General features: G+C 50.1%; 1 protein-coding gene across 2 annotated transcripts in view; it reads left to right on the top strand.

Annotated features, from left to right (window-relative positions):
- ABCC8 (ATP binding cassette subfamily C member 8) overlaps positions 1–20,972 on the top strand; it is a 75,207-nt gene that overhangs the window by 16,585 nt on the left and 37,650 nt on the right. For both annotated transcript variants that reach the window (XM_044753042.2, XM_044753041.2), the window contains exons 7-10: positions 5,822–5,986; positions 8,706–8,861; positions 12,830–12,964; positions 13,312–13,474. In XM_044753042.2, the coding sequence (XP_044608977.2) occupies positions 5,822–5,986; positions 8,706–8,861; positions 12,830–12,964; positions 13,312–13,474 (619 nt within the window). The remainder of the gene's footprint in view (positions 1–5,821; positions 5,987–8,705; positions 8,862–12,829; positions 12,965–13,311; positions 13,475–20,972) is intronic.

The following is a 20,972-nucleotide window of genomic DNA, read 5'->3' as shown; positions in this document are numbered from 1 at the left end:
ACATCCCATACAACTTATGAGGTGGGTATTTTCATCCCCATTTTGCAGATGAGGAGCTTGAGGCTCAGAGAGGTTAAGTAACTTTCCCTAGGATCTCTCAGCTAGTTAGTGACAGTCAGGATTTGATCCTAAGTCTCTTTCACTCCATAGTCTGGGCATTTACGACCATAATGCTAAATTGACTATTATTATCAAGCCATCACCTCTGGCTCCAAGGACTGTGAAATCCAATGGAGGAGAGAGAAATCTAAATACGATATTTTTGTACTGTGCGTTAAATACCACTATTAGGAGGTATATACAGGGAACTATGTATGGGAAGAGGGAGAGACTAACTCAGCCAGTGGTCATGACAGCTTCAGAGAGGAGGGGGTATTTGAATGGGGCCTTGACAATTGAGTATGAGTTGGTCAAGCTAAGATGGGCAGATTTCTTATTCAATCAAGAATGTGAGGACTCTTTGCCTATTTAGACTTCGATGGCTTTTGAGCCTCTGAACTTCCCTTGGCCCAAAAAGAGAGGGGAAGAGACTGCTTCTCTTGTCCACAGGGGTGTCACCTTCAGTGGTAGTCTGACTATAGGCGACCCCAGAATGTTCTACATTGATAATCCTGCAGCAACATGGAGCCAGTGTTAATATCAGGGGGAAGTGACACAGGGAGAGCCTTTATCAGCTTGTCCACATCATCATCTTCTTCCTCTGATCCCCAAAACTCGTATGGGAGTCTCCTAAGGAGACAGCTCTGTGGCAGGATGTGCCCAAGAGGTGGTGAGAATGCTGAGGATTCTAGTCCATCTGAGCGTCAGCTTTGCCTTCTCTTCTCTCGTTATTTATGCACAAACCCTGCCCTCACTGGAATGCTCTCGTCCGGGTTCCTTGTCAGCACATACATCCCTGAGACAGATGGCCCTGCCTCGGTGGCAGCAGGCCTTATCAGATTTAATATTTGTTCCCTGCAGCCCAAGTACAATCGGCAAATTGCAGACAGGGAAACGAGAGTTGAAAGTACATCCAGTCTCCAGTGTCAGCAGCAAAGCCTTCTCGGTCGTGTGGTTGCCTGGGAGAAAGCTTAATTCTCATTTGGGCTTCTGGGCCCAGAAAATGAGGAAAAGGGGTCATTTATCCAGGCTATTTGATTCATCCCCATGCCTCCCAGCAGCTCTAACCCAGAGAGGCAGGTGCTATTCTGGTTTTTATGAACCTACAAAAAAGGAAGCACTCAAGCTGCATGTGGGGTGGTTAACAACCGGCGAGAAGGCCTTCTTTCCGCTCCGCCTGAGTCCGTCCTGCTGCAGCCTGCACAGCTGGGCACCACTGTGTATGCCACTGTCAGTGGCTGCCTGTCCTCTCCTCCCTTCCCAGGACACTCACAGTTGGCAGGAATCACACTGCCCTCGTCATCTCAAGGACAAACGTTTCTTACTTCTTCTTTAATTACTGAAAGTGTCTCATGGTCTGCTAGATCTTTGATGCTCTTGTCCCCCTTGTCACTCCCCAGGGAAAGCTGGGACCCAGTGCAGCCTATGATCTATCTCTTTCCAGCCTCCTCTCCCGCCCAACCCCCACCCACAATCTGTCACCTGCCATAGGGGCCACTGATCTGGCTGGAGGGCCAGGGAATTGGATTCATAAAGAACTGCTGGCATCTGGAAGCTGCCAGCTCTGCCGTGGGCGGTTAGCTGAGCAGAGAAAGAGAACGGTCTGGGTTTGATCTAGGGGCCAAAGCTTCGAACGGCCTCTAAACCTCAGTGGGAGAATGTGTGTAGGTGTGTGAGTGTGTGTGTGTCTGCTTCTGAATGAGTTTTCCTGGGAACTGCTTATGGTTCTATATGGGTGTCCTCCTGATTGTCCTGTGTCTCTTGGTCTCTCTTTTTCTGGATGTCTGTGTCCCCATTTTGGTACACTTATTTGCGGCTATCACTATGGGCAACTTTGTGAACTTATATGCATTTCTATGACTTTGTGACGTCACTGTGTGGGTTGGTCTCTTCAGGACGATGCCCAGGCAGCTACTCTGGCCTGGCATGCCTCCCTTCACCTCACTAAGCCTTTCTCAGCCACCAAGACTCAGCTCAAATGTCACCTCTTCCAGGAAGCCTTCCTCCTCTGTGCTCCCATAACATCCCATGCTTGCACCGTCAGAGCGTTCCTCGTCTCTCTCCCCAGCTCGACTCTGAGTCTTCTAAGAGAGGACCCAGCTCCATGCCTGACACTCAGGAAGCACAGGAGAAATGATTCTTCAACAAATAATGCAGAAGTTACTGTATAGTGAATGCTTACGCTTACTGAAATTTTTTTTATATTACATACCTGCATTGTTACATTGAATTCTTACAACTCTCTGAAGTAGAAACCCTGAATGGCCTCATTTTGCAGGTGAGGAAACTGAGGCTCAGAGAGGTTAAGGAACTTACCTAAGGACACAGTGGCTAATATATGACGAGTCAGAACTCAAACTCAGACATGGCTACCCTCTAAGTCTAGGCTCTACACCACCATGTCGGACTGCTGTGGACAGATGGCTGGGTGTGTTGGTCCGTGAGTGGTCAAAGATGGTTCTCACTGGTTTTACCCAGGGCCTTCCAGAGCTGGGACCCATGGGCACTTCACCTTTTGGCCCTTGCCAGAATCGAAGTGAGAGCCCAGGTGACCCCCTCTCCCTTGAGCCCCAGAGGACAAGGGAAGGGGGCCTCTCCAGTCACAGCTCTGCCGCAGGGCAATGGGGTGAGAACTGTGGAGTCAGAGACCCGGGTTCTAGTCCTACCTCTGCAACGACTCTGCACTCGTCAGCAGTCACTTGCAGTCTACAGGCCTGGGTAGGCTTGACTGCAAAATGGGGAAATGTGTGACAACTTCTGAAGGAAGTAGATGGGGGATGAAGATCATACGCATTGATAAATTGGAAAATACTTATTGAGCACTGCTGGAGAAATCTCTGAAAACAAATACAGTTTCCACCCTAAGAGCTTGTGAAAATGTGAGACCAGGGCATCTGGTCTTCCACAGCATTTACCTCCCTCCTCTGTGAAGTTGCAGGTTGTTGGCCTCTTCTCTCTGGCCTTCAGGGCGCTGGGCAGTGGCCAGTGCCCTCAGCCCCACTCACGGCTTCCCAGGGCCCTCTTCTCGCTAGACTTCACCAGGCCCTGCCTTCCTTGGGCAGCACCCAGGCCTCTGGCTAATCTAGGACCCACTTCTTAATCAAAACGGTGATTCTGGGCCCTGTCCCTTTTAACCTATCTCTTTGAAGAGAGATCAAATAATGACCTACTGACTTATACCTGCAGGGAGATTTTCATTTTAACAGGTCACAGAATTCTTGATCCAAAGGAATATAGTTTCTGACCCTCGTGGGTGTGTGTCGCAGCGGGGAGGAGTCAAGGCTTTGCCTGTAGAGCTGCACAAAGAGAATTTGTTGCTTTGTTTAAGATGTACGAATACTGGGGCTGGCCCCGTGGCCGAGTGGTTAAGTTCGCGCGCTCTGCTGCAGGCGGCCCAGTGTTTCGTTGGTTCGAATCCTGGGCGCGGACATGGCACTGCTCATCAGACCACACTGAGGCAGCGTCCCACATGCCACAACTAGAAGAACCCACAACGAAGAATATACAACTATGTACGGGGGGGCTTTGGGGAGAAAAAGGAAATAATAAAATCTTTAAAAAAAAAAAAAAAAAAGATGTACGAATACTGATGAGTGCATTTAGCAAATACCACCCGTAGCCCAGCCAACATTTATGATCTGTTGGTTTTTCCAGCCCTCATTCTCCAGCCTTTGTGTTTTTGATCATTGTGACACAGCACATGGCAGGCGTTCCATGCTGCTCAAGAGCTCTTGTGATGATCAGTGTTCTTGGCTGCGTGGCGTTCCCATGAGTATCGTGATGCGCCTAACTGTTCTCTCTGTTTGCACATTTGCATGGATTTTTCTTCTCTCCCCTGCTCTAATCTAGAGAGAGACATCTTTGCATGTACAGCCATTTCCTTCTGTTAAATTATTTCCTTTGGGAGGAATTCCCATGATGTGCTTTGTTACTTGAAAATAATGGACTACGTTCTCCAGAGCTGGGTCCCTGCAGAAGATGGTAGAACAGAAGAATCCCAAGGCCTGTTAAGAGAAGCAGGTTTTCCCAAGCCCGCATACCTTCATTTTTGACCCAGAAACAGCCAAGTGGGCATGTTTCTGTCCCCAACAATCACAAGCTTGTAGCTGACAACAGGAGACTCAGGGTCAAAGCCCAGATGAGGCCAAGGCAGTGGGTCCAGGGTAGTGTTTTGGCAGATGATAGTGCCATTTGACACAGGTTCATGTTCACATATTCTCCTTGACGAGCACATGACCTTGGGCCAGCCATTTGACCGTCCTGAAACTACATTTCCTCAGGTATAAAACTGGACTAATAATGGTACGCTTCTTACTAGGGTCTGTGAAGATGGAGTTCTGCACCTGGTAAATACCTGTCCGGCCTCTTGCTTCCCTGTAGGGTCAGGTCTCTCCCCTGCAGCCTAATTTTGAGGTCCATTTTGCTGCTTCCAGCCCACCCGCACCCTAGTGCTTCTTCCGCTGCCTTCCCGTCTGCAACTTTGCCAAATGAGAAAGAGAGTTGGAGGCTTGTGGCCTTGGTAGGACTTTCCTCTAAGAGTCCTGCGTGTATCCCTCCGTGCTCTCCCTGTGTCTGCTTCCTTTTATCCCCACAAGGGAGAAACCCCTGTCCTTCAGAGCAAAGGAGAGACAGTGGTAAGCTGGACCGGCTCCCTGGAGCAGTGCCGGCTGGTTTAGAGGGCCCTGTTGAACCAAGATGCAAGATCTTTTCCACCCTCAGGAAGCCCTGGATCCAGGATCCAGGAATTTCTGACTCTAGGAAAAGAGCTCTGCTCAGACTCCTGCCCCTTTCAGCCTGATCCTGGTCGTGGACGTGCCCTGGAGCTCCTTCTCATCACTTTGTTCCCAGCAGTCTTTACCCTGCGGCGGCTCCCACACCCTTCCAAATAGCTTGCAGAGTTCAGGGCAGAGTCTCAGAAAGGGGAGAGTTCTGTCTTCATGGAAATATTGATGTGGCCTTGCTGGGGAGCAACGGACTTAATCAAGATCACAGTTCTCCTGGGAGCTGTTGATGTTGAATTTGGAAACAGACATGCTCTTGATCCCTGGTATCTTTAGGAAAAAAGTTGAAACATTCATTTTTTTCCACTGCTTATCATCTGAGATCTTGCTAGAGGTGCAATAAGAGAACCTTAAATTAAGAGGAGGTCCCAGGAGCCTATGAGGCTGGGGCATGGGTCCGAAATCTCTTTAGTCTGTCATAGGCGATGAGTTCCCATCTCTTGCCTGGGAGCACTAGAGTGCCGTGTTTGCCACTGGGCTTCTCTGCCCGGAAATTACTGCAGAGCAGCCTGTTGGGGAGTGTGGGCCAAGGCCTCAGCTGATTCCATTTTTGTAGCAGAGAACACACGTCGTGGGATTTGTTCTGGTGGTTCTGGCTTTGGCTGCTCTGGGATTCGCTCTTTTTATTCTTGTTCCTTCCGAGTGAGCTCCCCTGGGCCCGGGGGCCACCATGCTGAGAGTCCTATTTATGGGCATGAGGTTAGAACCGCGCCACCTTCTGTGCCCCTCGGTGGGATGATGCAGAGGATACAGGCAGCCCTCCCGCCAGTTAGAAGCGTGTTTAGTTGGGTTTATCCATCTGGTTTTTCACTCATAAACAATTGCACCAGGCTCTGCAAGCATGGAGGGTCCTGTAATAACAGCCGTTAGGGCACAGTAACAGGTACTGATGGCGGTCATTTTGCTGGCAATGACAGCACCTCAACTTCTCTTTCCAACAGACACAATTTCTCGGGGTTTACTTTGTCTCATCCCAAGAGTTCCTTGCTAACGCCTACGTCTTAGCCGTGCTTCTGTTCCTCGCGCTCCTGCTGCAAAGGACATTCCTGCAAGCATCCTACTATGTCGCCATCGAAACCGGCATTAACTTGAGAGGCGCCATACAGGTACTTCAATGATTGTTTTTGCACTTCACAGTAAGAACCGTGTTATTCATCCTCATGGACACTCAAGAATAATTCTGCTGTGGATTTACTTTTCTGTTGCCCTTTAAAGATGTTTCAGAACAATAACCGTTGACAAGGCAGTGTGGGGTGGTGGGAAGTGCCCTGGGCCTCCACGGTTTCCAGCCTTGAAAGTGGTGGACGTCACTAATTGATCACAGCACTCTTTCCTGCTGAATGCAAATGCAGCCTCAGAATTCTTCCCGGGATGCTGTGCCAGCGTTCTGCTACCAGACAGCCTTCTTTGGGTGGAAAAAAGGAAACATGTATGACGTAGCAGGACTAGACAGCCTCTGAGATCTGTTTGAGCTCTTCTATCTTGGATCATAATGAGAGAGACTTATCTGGCCTGATGGGTCCCAGGGTCCAGCCTCTTGCTGCTGCCTCCTGTGGCTTTCTTCTCAGAGTTGATTGGAAGGATAATCAAAGTCAGGGAGGACTCAGGGTCCCTTTAGCACGGTGGTGACAAGAGTTCTCCAGGCCCCAGTGTCTTCATTAGCGTCTTGGTTCAGCTGTTGGAATGGAGAGACCGAGGATTATGGTAGTTAAAAAGGATAGAGATTTGTTTTCACATTTAGTGAGGGCTGGTCTGGCAGCTACACAGTCATCAGAGACCTTGGCTCCTTCCCTGCTATGGCTCCGCCAACCTTCTAGAAATTCTCCTTATGAAAAGGGAAGAATGGATCCTGGGGGACAGCTAGCAGATTCTCCCATACGAAGCTATTCCCAGGAAGTCAGTAGAACCCTAGGAAGTTGTGTCTAAATCCCAAAGCCACCTCATTCTTCAGAAATGTTCCTCATTGACTGATCCTCTGGGAGCCAGGACCAGAGGTTTTGCAGAAAAGGGGCTGAGGAGAAGGGGATAGCCTGAGCTGGGGACAGTGGCAGGGTCCAAACTCTGGTTATCTTGGTATAGCCCATGTGCATGGCGCCCCCTAGAGTATGCAGTGCACAGCCTGTGAAGCTGTACAGGACAAGGCTGCCCATCCCCAGTGGTTTTTCCTTGAGAAAGCACAGCCATTTCCTCAACGATATCATGTGAGCATGGTGGGAAAAACCCAGGAATATCTAAGACCCTCTAAGATTCAGAACTAAGAGGTACCAAGCTATTGCTCAGTTCAGAAAACCCCTCTGAAAATCTCGGCCTCTGCCCAGACCTCCCTGTGACAGGCAGGCATGCATCACCACAAACAACAGGCAATTTTGTAGTCAAACAGTTTTGTAATTGAATCTACTCTGTATTTGTATGTCATTAGTTGCACACTGGCTCAATGTTTTCCAATTACAGTAAAAGATCCAAAAATGGCTTTATAATGTATTAGCATCTAATTGTTTTTCTCAAACTGTCTGCACCTTTTGAATTAATGAGAGATTAATTCATATGCTACATAATTAATGCTGGTATTAATTATGCAAACAAATTAGGGAAAAAAAACCTTTCAGAGATTTACAGGAAATTATGGATAAGGATCTATGTCTTCATGAGTTTGAGAATAACCACATTTCCTGCATGAAAAGTTAAGTAAAATTCTTGTATTATACATAATTTTTGAAATATACTAGCTATCAGTCGGTTGTATATTTCTGTGTATCCTGGTCTTTACTTAATAATGCTTTATTTGATAGATTGCTCTATGTCCCTACTTCACTGAAACAACATTTATTATTAATCTTTGAAGACCTATTTCACATAACCTAGGGTGTGCATAGATTTGTCCAAAAATGTCATTGCCACTATTTTAAACCTTACCCATGGTATATATAAAATCACAAAAAGACATAGAATAGTTTTGTGCTTTAAGCAAAGCTGACCCACGAAAAAGCCTGGGTTTACGCAAAAGATGACTTAAGGGCTAGGAATCCACAGAATGCACAATAGAATTTCATTCAAGAGCAGGACTCCCTGGGACGTTTAAGACAGGAATGCATTTTCCCTTGTTCAAGTGCACACAGCCTGGAAATTGCTGTCTTTCTGGGAGGCATGACCACTCTGCACATAGAGCTTTGGGGTTCAGAGCTGATAGGGAGCCATTACTGTGCTGCCCTCCATTCCCTGGGAGGCAGAACAAGGTCCTTGGTGGGGCTGGACCCCGGGACAATGCCAGGGCTGGTCGACACTCATGCATCGTGTCTCACATACGACCATCACAGGCCGAGCCCTTGTTTTGTTTTAAGGCTCAATTAAGCCAGGACTTGGCCCCAGAGCGTACCCCTCCCCTGGTTGGAGATGACCATATTAAAACAGACGGCTGCCCCACTTCATTATTTTTATGACTCAGAAGTGTGTTCTCCACTGGCATCTGGTAAATCGGAAAAACACAAGGACATAAAGATCTGCTTATAAGACTTAAGAGCTAATAAAGTCCTGCCCCAAGGGAGAGGTCTTGCTTGCTGGGGAGGTAGCTCGCTGTGCTGCCGTGGACTCCTCCTTGAGTGCTGCCTCTCTGACTTGTTTGAGCTGTAATCAGAGCCCTTTGCCTCTCTGAACCTTAGGTACCTCATCTGTCAAATTGGAGCAATAACGCAGTACCCCTTCAGGGAGCTGCTGTGGGCCTCCATGGGGAATGTCTGGGAAGTCCCTGACACGTCATGGACGTATGACGGGGGTGGTGATTAGGATGATGATGATGACAAACGTGAAACATTCTGCTCTCATTTTTAGACCAAGATTTACAATAAAATTATGCACCTGTCCACCTCCAACCTGTCCATGGGGGAAATGACTGCTGGGCAGATCTGTAACCTGGTTGCCATTGACACGAACCAGCTCATGTGGTTTTTCTTTTTGTGCCCAAACCTCTGGGCTATGCCAGTACAGGTAAGCAATGTGTGCTTTGCGGGGGGGCGGGGGGGGGTCAAAAACCAGAATCCGCTGGTACATGTCCAGTGACTAGTAGCTTAGCATCTTCCATTCCATGTTTCCTGTACTTTCCACCCTTTGGGGTCTCCAAGGGGTGCACCCCTGGGTCTCTATTCTGTCTCACACTCTGCAAATGGTGTGGCATTTCTCTTGATGATCAGAGAAGGCATGTCATTAAGACTTTTAAAATGCAGGCAACCTTAAAAAAAACTTTATAATAATCACGTGTGGAACACTTTTACAGACATTAAAAGGTATGTTGTAGCAAAGTACTTAATTACATTGAAAAGTGTTCACGATGTGTTTTTAAGCAAAAGAGTAAATTACAAAATAGTACACTCAGTGTGTTTCCTACTAAGTTGGAATGTGTCTATGTTTACATTGGCACAGAGTCACACAGAAAAAAGAAGTGGAAGTCCACATGGCAGCATTACAAGAGATTTTTATTTTCTTTATGTATTTCTAAACTCTCCAATAAGCATGTATTATTTTTGAAAATCCACAACATGATTGTTTTTCAAGCCAAACTACATTTGGGGCTGGCTCTGAGGGAGGCACGCTCTCCCCATGACAGTGGGAGGATGCTCAGCATGGTTTACCTGATCCCTGGCCTCTCCTGCCCTGCCTCCCGTCAGAGCTCTTCCACCGTGGGGTCTGTGAGTCCTGTCCTGTGCCTGGGAATGAAGCTCTCTCTTCTCCGATGCTCAGGCCGGAGGCAGACCCATTCCCAGAGGGCCTGTAGGCTCCACAGGGGCTGCCTGGTGTAGAGGAAAGTCTCTAGACCTGCATGAGAAGGCTGATTCAAATCCTTAACCTCTCTGCGCCTCAGTTTCCTCGTCTGTGAAATGGGGGTGATCCCTCTCTCTGGAGTTGCTGTGACGATTCGGTTAGACGGTGTAAGTAAAGCACCGTGCAGAGGGCCCCGCACAGAGCAGCTGCTCAGTGATGTCAGATCCTCTGCCTTGCACTTTTTGGTGGGGTGAGGGCTTTCCCTGCGCAGAAGCCATTGCTTCCTGGGATGCAGATTCCCTACCCCTTAATCTCAAGTGGGGTTTTTGGTCCTCCTTACTTGTAAAGCTTATATTTAAAAGACGTTAAAAGGACATAGGAGGAGAGGCTCACACGGGGAGGCAGCCAGACAAGGTGGGGATGTAGGGCAGGGAATCTGAGGGTCCTTTCTACAGGGACAACCCTATAGGCCATGCTCCATTCCTTCTTACCCAGGCCCAGACCCCTGGCCCCCCTCCGCCCTGCCAAGCTGGATCAGTGACTATGAAAACTATAGGAGGGCCTGGAGAGTTCATCCAATACAGTCACCAGCCTTTTATCCTTTCTGTTGTGTCCCGTGAACAACCTGTTTCAAAACATTTTGTCCACCAAACCTGCTGCACTGTTACCGTTACTATTACTTATGTTGTTTATTGCATATGCACCATTGCCAACAATACTAACACTAAGACCTAATAACTCTGCCCTGTGGCTGGCCTGCCCCAGCCCCTGTCACCTGTGTAATTAACCCTTACAACACCGGGGTGGGAATTTTTATCTCCACTAATCACTTACCTTTGCTTATTTATCCTGAAGTATGACTTGGTTTTCCACTTTTAATTCCTCAAAGACTACACCTTTGCCACTTACAGCTTTGACCAGCCCCCAATCCCTTCGACCTGGTCAGGATTCCCGGTGCAGCCTGGTTGGTCACAGGCACGTGAAGCTTTTGATAATATTGACGTTAGCTCAGGACCCCATTCCTTTGTCCCCAGGGGCTCTCCCTGGTTTGTAATCTTTTTTGGGTCATGTATACCTTTTTTTTAAATAACAGCTTTATTGAGATTTAATTCACCCATTTAAAATGTACAATGCAGTGGGTTTTAGCATATTCACAGAGCTGCGCAACCATCATCAAATTTTAGAACATTTTCATCACCCTGAAAAGAACCCACACCCATTGGCAGTCACTCCTCATCCCCGTCGCCAGCCCTAGATAACCATATGTATATATAATATATATATATATATTTTAAAAAATCTAATGAAACCTTCTCCTTGGAAAAACAAATGTGCATTCACACATTTTGCCTACAATTTCAGGGGCTTTGTGGGCCCCCGAAGCTTATGGACACCAGGTCACCAGGTTAAGAACCTTGGCCATAGTGGAGGCCTCTGTGTTTCCTCTTCCCATGGGTGTCGGAGGCCCAGAGAGGGCAGGGCCTTACCCTGGGCCATACAGCGAACTGGTAGCCGCATCATACCCAGGTGTCTCCTTTCTGTGGTTCTGTAGAGACAGTGACCCCTAAATGAGGCCTGTTTGTTTGTTTTTAAGAAGGAGGATCAGCCACCTTGCCTCTAACCATGTGCCAAGCACTGTTCTGGGTGCTCATCATATCTGTTCATTTAATCTTCACAACAGTCCTTGTGAGTGGGCATTACAATCACCACTTTAAAGATGAAGAACCCAAGACTCAGAGAGGCTGAGTGACTTGCCCAGGATTGCACAGCCTGTAAATGCTGGGACTGCATTCAAACTCAGGGCTGCAGACTCCAGGGACTGTGATCTCCCCACTACTATACGAGATTGCTTTCCTAACCCACGAATAAGAGACAAAATAGCCCTTTTATTCCCCACACTTGCTTTGCACACTCAGAATCTTTGATTTCTGGTATGTTCTCCCATGGGGTCCATTCAGGCCCCTGCAGAAGAGAGGAGTGGCCAGAAGAGGGATGGGCGGAGCATGAGGAGGAGCCGCTCCTGCCCAGCTCCTGCCCAGCAGCTGCCAGCACTTGAGGCAGTGGGAATGGGGCACCGACCCTGGCTGGCGCCCTAGTGGTCACTCTGGGAGTGCTTGGTGTCTGGACCAACCCAAGTTGGCTCAAGGGCACGCTGATTGCCTCCATATGAGGACAGCTGACGAGAGGACTGGATGGCAGGGATGCTTTTCCATGGGGGTGGTGGGAGCAGGGCCCAGCAGGAGTAGGCGGTTCTTCGTCTCCTAATGCGCTCCTCTGCCCATCTGTGCCAGCATTTAACATCAGTTAACCACTGGAAAGCAGGTGGTGAAGGGGCCATTCAGCCCCCAAGAACCTGCTGATGCAGGAGGCATTCCGTAATAACGGGAATCACAGAGCCACCCACCTGCTTCTCTGTCCTTGGGATGCCACAAGCAGCTTCGGCCAACTTGGTGTGGGGCTCGGGGAGTGCTGGGCTAACCCAGGCAGACTTTTTTTTTTTTTTTCTCTTAAGGAAGACAGCACATCTGTTCCTCTAGAATAAGCCCTGAATTTAGAAGTGCCTGCTTTTGAAGGCAACCTGAGAAATTGTCATCTTGATGCGTTGGGGGCTGGGGAGAGTAATTTACACTTCTCATAAATATGCAGAAGCAGGCAGTCATTTACGTAAGCTAGAAGCAGAGAATACCTGCCAGAATCACTAAAAAATTAAAGAGGCCAGGAGCATAAGAATGAAAAGTAAACTCTCGGACTCTGGACTGGTTTTGTCTGACATGGATGCTGCCATTTGGCCCCTTTTCTCGTGTATCACTTTTTTCCAACGAGAGTGAAATGTCAGCCTTGATAACCAGCAAGCAGAACAAAAGGCGTTGTCACACTCGTTGTGCAACCTCAGCTCTGAGACTTCCATCTGGAAAGTAGACTTGCAGAGAGTTAATGCTTCAGCCAGCCTTGCAGATAAATGCAGTGAGTTACCAGCCCAGAAACTCTCTGTTCATCTGAGAGCCCATCGTGTTAATCCCTCCTTCTGAAATTGCTTTGTCTCCCCTCCTCCTCTGCCCCCCCAAGACAATTTGGAGACCAGGGCACCAGGCACGTCCCACTTAAGGGGACTGGGGACCGGGGAGGCGGCTTTTGCCAACACCCCCTAGCAGGGCAGCCACTGGGTCAAAGAGAACTCATCCCCTTCTCCCTCCCAGATCATCGTGGGTGTGATTCTCCTTTACTACATCCTCGGGGTCAGTGCCTTAATTGGGGCAGCTGTCATCATTCTGCTGGCCCCTGTCCAGTACTTTGTGGCTACCAAGCTCTCTCAGGCCCAGCGGAGCACACTGGTGAGTGTCCACAGGTGCGCACATGGCCCTTTTCCCCATCCTTCCCCCATGTGTTTGCCTGCTCCCTCCTCCGTCACATCAGCTGGTCTTCTCACTCTTCCCCCAGATGCCACCAACCAGTCCCACACACACATCCACACTATCATTGACCTTCAGCAGGTCACTTCACCCATCCAGGCCTCAGTTTCTTTGTCTGTGAAATGGGATTAATGGAGGAGACAGGGAGCATCCCTGTGGGACAGGAGCTGGGCATATCTGTGACATGGTGAGGGCAGTGACTCGGCTCCTTCCTCTTGGGTGGGATGGGGGCAGAGGAAACCCTTCTCTGACTCGGTGACCCCTGGCAGGAGTATTCCAATGAGAGGCTGAAGCAGACCAACGAGATGCTCCGTGGCATCAAGTTGCTCAAGCTGTACGCCTGGGAGAACATCTTCCGCACGCGAGTGGAGATGACGCGCAAGAAGGAGATGACCAGCCTCAGGGCCTTTGCCGTCTACACCTCCATCTCGAGTGAGTCTACCCCAACCAGCCACCCCTGTGTGCTGCTGCCTGAAGGCTGGGGTAGGGTGTCAGGGCTCTGGTGAGGGGGTAGGGGTGGCAGAAGCGGGTGCCTTTGGGATCATCCCATCCAGGCGGGGTAGCAGAGCCCCCCGAAAGCAGAATGTTCTTAGTCATTTATCCAGCAAATATGTGCTGAGAGCCTGCTGTGTGTGGGGCCCTGTGCTGGCCCTCAATATGCAGTGAGGAGAAAGACACACGAGGTCTTTGACATGTTGTTGTGCTGATATGTTAGTAGAGGCAGCAGTAAACGAATAAATAGCAACTGTTTTGAATTCTCCTAAGTGTGAGGACTTCTCAGTAAGTCAGACTGAGCTCCGCTGCCCTGGGAAGCTACAGGGAAGCTTCCGTCCACCTGGGGCTGTGAGGAGACACTTTCTCTTTCAACAACAGAATCTCCAGTTTGAGGCACTCACAGGTGTGGTGCCTGTGCTTTGGGAACCCCAAATCCAGAAAATAGAGAAAAGAAGACCAACACTGGTAAAACTCGTAGGGTCCTGGCAGACGCGTGTGTTAAAACAACTTTCAGGAGAGTGTAGAGCTCCTACGGTGAACATTCCTGTTGAACAAGGAGCTAATAATAAAGAAAGAAAAATCCACCAGAGGAAACACTCCACCAGAGTGAGAGTCAGCAAAGGAAAAAAAAAATAGAATCAGTCCCTCGATACCTGGAGATGACAGAAGGGTCCTGAGGGAGATAAAAAAAAAAAATATGTTTAAAACAATGAAAGAGCTAAAGGAAGTATAAAACCCACAGGACAAAACAGGAAAGTATTGTGGGAAAGAGAGCCAAAAGAACTTCTAGAAATTAAAAATCTTGTTGTTGAAATAAATTTGGTGCATAATAGTCCCCAGGTCAGAGTGAGGGCTAATGGAGGTCAGGTGACCGATGGAGTCCTGGCCTGAGTTTGTCTCAGTTGGTCCAGCGGCTCCAAGGACGCAGCCTGTGGTGGTTACTTTCCAAGTGCGTAGTTGGGATGCAGATGTTGAGCAGCTGGCAGACCTCACACTGGTTCCCTGACTCATCCAGTGTAAGGACCATTGCAGTAGGAAGGGTCAAGAGGAAGCCCCCAGAGAGAAAAAACTAAAAGGAAACAAACAACTCAGTGTACAGGTGAAATGAATTAACATGGCTGAAGAGAGAATTTGTGAATTAAAAGGTAGATCTGTGGAAATAAGACGGTGGTGAGGAGAGGTAAACGGAAAATGTTTTCTGCAGGTTGGGAGAACGGTTTTACAGATGGGAAATTGAGGCCCAGAGGGTGTGCCTTCCTGAGGTCAGGTCACTCCTGAGGTTGATAGCACAGCTCAGACTGGGTCCTCTGGAGTCTCTTAGCTCCCAGCCTCATGCTGTTTTCCACACAGAGCTGGGAACTTGTCTGGAGTGAAGAAGACAGGACACAATGGGCACCATTTTTCAGCTATTTTCTCTTAGTAGAAGAGAAAGAACGTAGAATGGGCTCTGACAGGAGTGGGAAACAGGGGAGGAAGGTAGGAGAGATGGACACTACTGACCACCTCACCTGCTGAAATTGGTTCTTCTGGTATGCCAGGAAGGGACATGCCTGTGGGGGTGACAGGTGGTGGGGAAATAGTGGAGGGTGTGCTGGCTGTGTCTCCCAGATAGACTTGTGGAGAATGAGATGGTCTTTCAGGTCATCTGTGCATTCCTGGAGTCCCTCCTGCCTAGAGAGGGTCTGGTGGGGCCAGGTGGCCACCATCCAACCCGAAGGTTGGACTTGCCCTGAGCACCCCAGGTGTCCCACCTCCCTGTGTCCAGCCAGACCATGGCGTCTGTGCCTCAGGCTGGGACCCTGATCCGGTCAGTAGTGGCCAGGCCATTCACCACACACAGCACCAGCCGTGGCATCTTTCTGCAGAAAGTCCTGCTAGGATCTGATTTTCTCAGAATGGAGCTGTGAGCATGGCAGTTAGCCGTTGCTTTCTGGATTCCTCACCAAGACACTCTTGGTTCCTGGTCTCGCCCCTTTACCCTCATCCCTGATCCTGTGGTGCTCAGAGGCTCTCCATAGGACAGGAGAAATTGGGAAGGACCATCTGGGGAACTCAGACATCAGTGTCCACAGACCCAGGCTCCCTTCATCCTTCTCTCTGCCAGCTCTGCTGCCCCTGGGTCTGGTTGCGTTAACAGTAACACCACACTGCGTACAGCCCCTTGAGTTACAGACACCTGGCCTTCAGACACCTGGCTTCCAGACACCCATCAGTGGGAACAGCTGCTGAGGTGGGGGGGGCTTCCCCCTGCAGCCAGGTGACTTCCTCTTCCAGCAACAACACAGCAGGGTGTGGTGGGGCAGGCTCACCGTTGCTGCAATGAGAGAGAGGGGAGGGAAGCAGCAAAGGAATTAGGGGCACTGGGTCCCCAAGATTCCTAGCAGCAAAGTGGGGGCAGCTCGGGTCATATAGCTGGGGGCAGGTGCCAGCTGCTTTGCCTCTGGAGATGTGCACTCATTTCCTGCATTCCAAACTACAACGTGGGCCATGTTTTCCTTTGTAAACAATATCATAAGATGCCTGGGTTCCCAGGCTGGCCCACTGAAGCCTATCTAACAGATGCTCCTTGTCCCAAGGGGCCTGCAAAAGACAAGCCATGGCTTTGTGAAGGGCCTGGGGCCAGGAGGACCCAGGGAAAGGAGATTCCATGTTATCAAAAGGTGACATGACTCTGGAAGGAGGGAAGGGCTCTGGAGCCAAGAAGGTGTCTGCTCAGGGCCCCTCACCTGTCCAGGACTTGGCGACGTAGAGGATAAACAGGGCAGCCCAGGCTGGTCCCTGGAAAAGGACACTGGGAAGGGAAAGGGACAAGCCCTCTGGGAGGCTTTGAAAGCCAAGTGCTGTTTGTTCAGCGTTCGCCCACCTTTCCTGGAATGGGTTTCTTTGTGTGGTGGGCAGTGGGGCAGGGAGAGATGGGGTAGGGTGGGGGCACCTCCCAGCTGCAGGTATATGCTTTGAGTGCATTTTCATTTGCCTCCTCCCGGACTTCCTGCCTTCTGCTCTCTATCACCAGGGATCTGGACACAGGTGATTAGACATGAGGTAATGGGGCATCTTCATTCTCGCCCCTGGCGCCAGCCAAATGGTCTTGGCGCCACAGAGGAGCCCCAGAGTCATGTTTCCTGATGGGGCCCATCCTGGTGCTACCTGCTGGGCTTTCAGTCTGCTCAGCGAACTCCAGACTGTTGGGCAGACAAGGTTACCTCTGATGCTGTATCTGATGGCATCACTGAGAGCGCTTGTGCATGGAGCCCTGAGCTGAGGCAGAGCAGGGCAGTGCAGGGGGGCTGAAAACAAAGTGGGTACCATTTCCCCACCATCAAAATCCAGAATCAAAGAAAAACAGAGATGTAAGTTACTCGGTGAGTGTTGCGTGAGCCCAGCCCTGTGTGCCTGGCCCTGGGCTAAGCCCTGGGAGGGATACAAGAGACAGTAAGATGTGCTCCCCGTCCTCAGGGAGTTTATACTCTGCTGAGAAGTCAGAGCTCTGTGCTGGCCACCTGGCAAACCTGACTGAGCTCAGTCCTCATCACAACTCTGTGAGGTATATAGCTCGCTGTCCCATTTTACAGCATGGAAAACTGAGGTTCAGTGAGGTGTGATAACTCTCTGAGGTCCTCAGCCAGCAAATGGCAGAGAAGAGAGGAGGAGGAAGCACCCATGAGCTGGGAGTTCACAAAGAGCTTCATGCTGGAGGCGGCTTGGGCTACACCACGCAAGACGGGCAGGATTTCACTGAATAGAAGATAAAGTGGGAAAAACCTGGAGGCAGGTGTTGTGGCCACCCCCTTAGAAGTCAGTTCAATCCTCATTTCCTTGCAGAAGCAGCACAACTCTAGATGTCCAGCCCAGGCATGTGTTTGAGGACAAGCTTTGCAGCAGTGACGGAGGGGTCCTAGGCCCCACCAGTCAGCCAGCTGACATGCTGCCAGTTCGCGCGGTCCTTTGTACAGCATCTGTTCCAGAGCGTCTCTCTGTGCCAGACTCTCCTGAGGCCCTGGGTGTTAAAGGAGAGGCGGGCATGGTCCTCACCCTCACAAACTTGTAGGAGACCATGCCACGAACGCTGGCCATGCACGTGGTCAGAGCCATGGGGTCAGTTCCAAATGCCCCACTTTCTCTTTTGTGTTACTCATCTAGCCCTGGCCTCTTTTGTTTCTTTCATTCACTTATTTAACAAGTATTTACTGGGTACCTACTGTATGCCAGGCCTTGTGTTAAGTGTGGGGGATGCGGTGGTAAAAACAAATGTTGGTCCCTTCTAGTAGAGAAGCAAGAGATGCAGCTGTATCATGCATGACGGGAACAGAAAGGGGTGTTCTAGGTGGCCGTGAGAGTTGCACCCTACCTAGTCTTAGGGCTGCTGGAAGTCAAGGAAGCCTTGTCAGAGGTGAAGCCCGTTGCTGATGCCCAAAGGATGACAACAACTTAGCCAGATGAGGGGAAGAATATTTCAGGCACAAAGTCCTAAAGGTGAGAAGGATGATGGTTTGTTCCAGACTAGAATGTAATTCGGTGAGGAGAGGGTGACAACAAGACCAGATCGGGCAGGACCCTGTGTGCTGTGTTCAGGCCTCCGGCTTTATCCTGAAGCAGGGGACCTAGTGAAGGAGTTTAAGGAAAGGAAAGATGTGTTTGCCATCCCGTCCTGTGTTCTGTGGTCAAGGGTCTTCCCTCTTCCCAGTCAGGTCTGAACCACAGTCGGGTGGGCCCTCCTCGGATGAATGTGACTGGCCTCATACTGTGTCCTGAAAAACAAAAAAGAAACCCCAAACCCAACTCTGCCATGGACTGGGTGGGGAGTGGGCAGGATGGTGCTGGGGAACCCCATTCATGAGCACCCTGCACCTGCCCCCCTCCACAACCCAGGGCCTGACTGTTCTTGGCAAGTCTTGTGCTGCTTCTGTCCTCCTCGATGGAGACCCTGACTCAGAACAGCCAGTGTTGGGGGACAAGGTGACCTGCAGACCTGGTCCCCTTCCTTCTCCAGTGTCTCTGAACCTCTTCAGTATCTGCCCTCCCTTCCACCAGCTGGTGCAGCCACAATTGGTTGCTGGGGCATCCCGGCCTGCATGAGAGGAGATATGGCTGGTGGAGAGCTGGGGAGGTCCGTTAATTAAGGAGGCAGAAATCAGTGGGACTGTGGGCTTCCTGCCACGTTTCCACCCCTGTTGCCACGGCGCACACACCGTTCCTTCCCCTCTGTTGACTTTGCTGACCATCCGGCTGAATGCAAAGTAGCCTTGTGCACTTCCAATGCATTTCTCCTCCTGCAGGTGCTACCCGCCGTCAGGCCCAGGCTGTGGGCCCGCAGCCCTTTCCCTGGCCTTCCTCGGGGGACAAAGATGAAGTTAACCAGAGGCACAGATGGCTGGCTGTGCCTGCCTGACACATGGCTTCTGAAATATTTATCGAGGCTTTGGAAATGAAAACCTCCTTGTATTGCAGCGCTGGGCCGCCCCCGACAAGGCCAGGCAGCATTCCTTGGGCAAAGTCATGGGGAGGGAAGGATCAGAGCCCAGCTCTTGTGTCAGTTGATTTGTTGTTTTGTTTTGTTCGGGGGATTATGAAAAGCTGACACATTGTTCACTACTGGACCCGCAGAACCCAGCACAATGCCTGGAACAGGGGAGACCCTCAAAAAATAATTTTTGAATGAATATTTCTTAAGGGATATTTTTAGGGGGTATGAAAACCACACCTACCCATATCTCTACACCATTCCAGAAGGCTTTCACTTTTGAAGGTGACCTTTCAGGCCTGCCTACATGCAACTAAACTTTTCCATAACAGCTTCACACTCACACATCATTTTGTCATCTTCTGCTTGCACTTAGTGTTATTTCTCGGTATTTCCTGCCCCCTAACATTCAAGATTTGAGCACTGTCATGTGCTTGCTTTTTTTTTTTTTTTCTTCCCTAGATCATATCAAAGTGAGTCAGCCAACCCTGTGCCAAAGTTGGAGAGAAATCTACTCTTGGTCATATTTCTCACCCCTCCACCACCTTTAAGGTCTCCCGGGGCCTTATGTGGTTCAGGAAAAGGGAGGCAAGGCCACAGGTGTTCAACCCAGGACAGCTGGGGTGCCCGCTCCCTTCCCTCCCCACCCGCACTAGGACACAGGCTGTCTGCTGAGCTCAGAGAGATGGCAGAGCCTGCAGCATTTCAGGCCACCCCATCTCTGGCACTGACATCCCCAGTCCCAGCCATGTCCACCCCAGGGCCCAGTGGGGTGATCTTCAGAGAGGCCTTTAAAACACAAGTATCTGTGATTTCATTCCCTCGACTCCCACCCCAGAGAGAACCAGAGCTCCCGGCACAGGGGCTGTCCCTCCCGGAGAGGGTGAGGGAGGTGGAAAGTTGCACATTCATTCTTTAGTGTCTCCGTACAACAGCCAGAACAGGGCAGAGATTAATTCTGTCCTAAGCATTCTCCATGTTGCTGCACCAGCTTTGGAATGCTCATTTGCAAATTTATTTATAGCTTGTGTCGTTCCTCAGAGGAGTTCAGGCAGCTTCAAGAATAGAGACAATAGGGGCCTGCCCGGTGGCCCAGCGGTTAAGTGCGCACGTTCCGCCTCAGCAGCCCGGGGTTTGCCGGTTTGGATCCCAGGTGCGGACATGGCACCACTTGGCAAGCCGTGCTGTGGCAGGCGTCCCACATATAAAGTGGAGGAAGATGGGCACAGATGTTAGCTCAGGGCCAGTCTTCCTCAGCAAAAAGAGGAGGACTGGCAGCAGTTAGCTCAGGGATAATCTTCCTCAAAGAAAAGAATAAAGATGACAAAATAGAAAAAATATAAATTAAAAAAAATATGACAGGGAAGAAATGGAGTGAAGTAAAATGTCAGTTATCCCACGTTTTCTGACTGCAAGATCCCCCTAGAGCTGAGGTACCACGTTTACTGGAGCAGCCCTCACGATGATGCTCCCCATGCATTTCGTTTCAGGACGTTGGTTGCCGTGGTTGTGGGTTTGTTCTGCTGTGACAAACAGTGCTGCTGCGAACACCATCTTGCTGAGGGCTTTGTGAGTGATTATTCGGGATAAATTCCCAGGAGAGGATTATAGGATCAGAAGGTCTGGACTTCTGTGTGGCTCTCGCTCCAGAGCACCATCTTGCTTTCCAAGCAGAGTTGGGCTGATTGACAATCTGACTCGGGTCAAGCCTGTTCTTTAGCTGGGAGTTGAGCCCAGAATGTGCGGGAGGGGTCCCGGGTTGGGGCAAGGGGCCAGGGTAGGGGGAGTTGGGGGGAGGTGTGGTGCACAGGTGCCTTCTGTAGCCTGAGCCCCTCCTCTTTGATAATCGATGGGGATGGGCAGGAGAGGAACAGCAGGAGGCCGGTGCCCTGAGGGAGCTCTCTGGAATAACTGGCCCTGGAGGGGAAGGGCAAGGCTACCCCGTGCTTAGAGCTAAGTGGTTGATGCCAGTGA

The sequence above is a fragment of the Equus asinus genome, chromosome 20 (assembly GCF_041296235.1).
Source record: "Equus asinus isolate D_3611 breed Donkey chromosome 20, EquAss-T2T_v2, whole genome shotgun sequence".
In the NCBI taxonomy this organism is placed as follows: Eukaryota; Metazoa; Chordata; class Mammalia; order Perissodactyla; family Equidae; genus Equus; species Equus asinus.
This window is presented reverse-complemented; position numbering and strand designations above follow the sequence as displayed.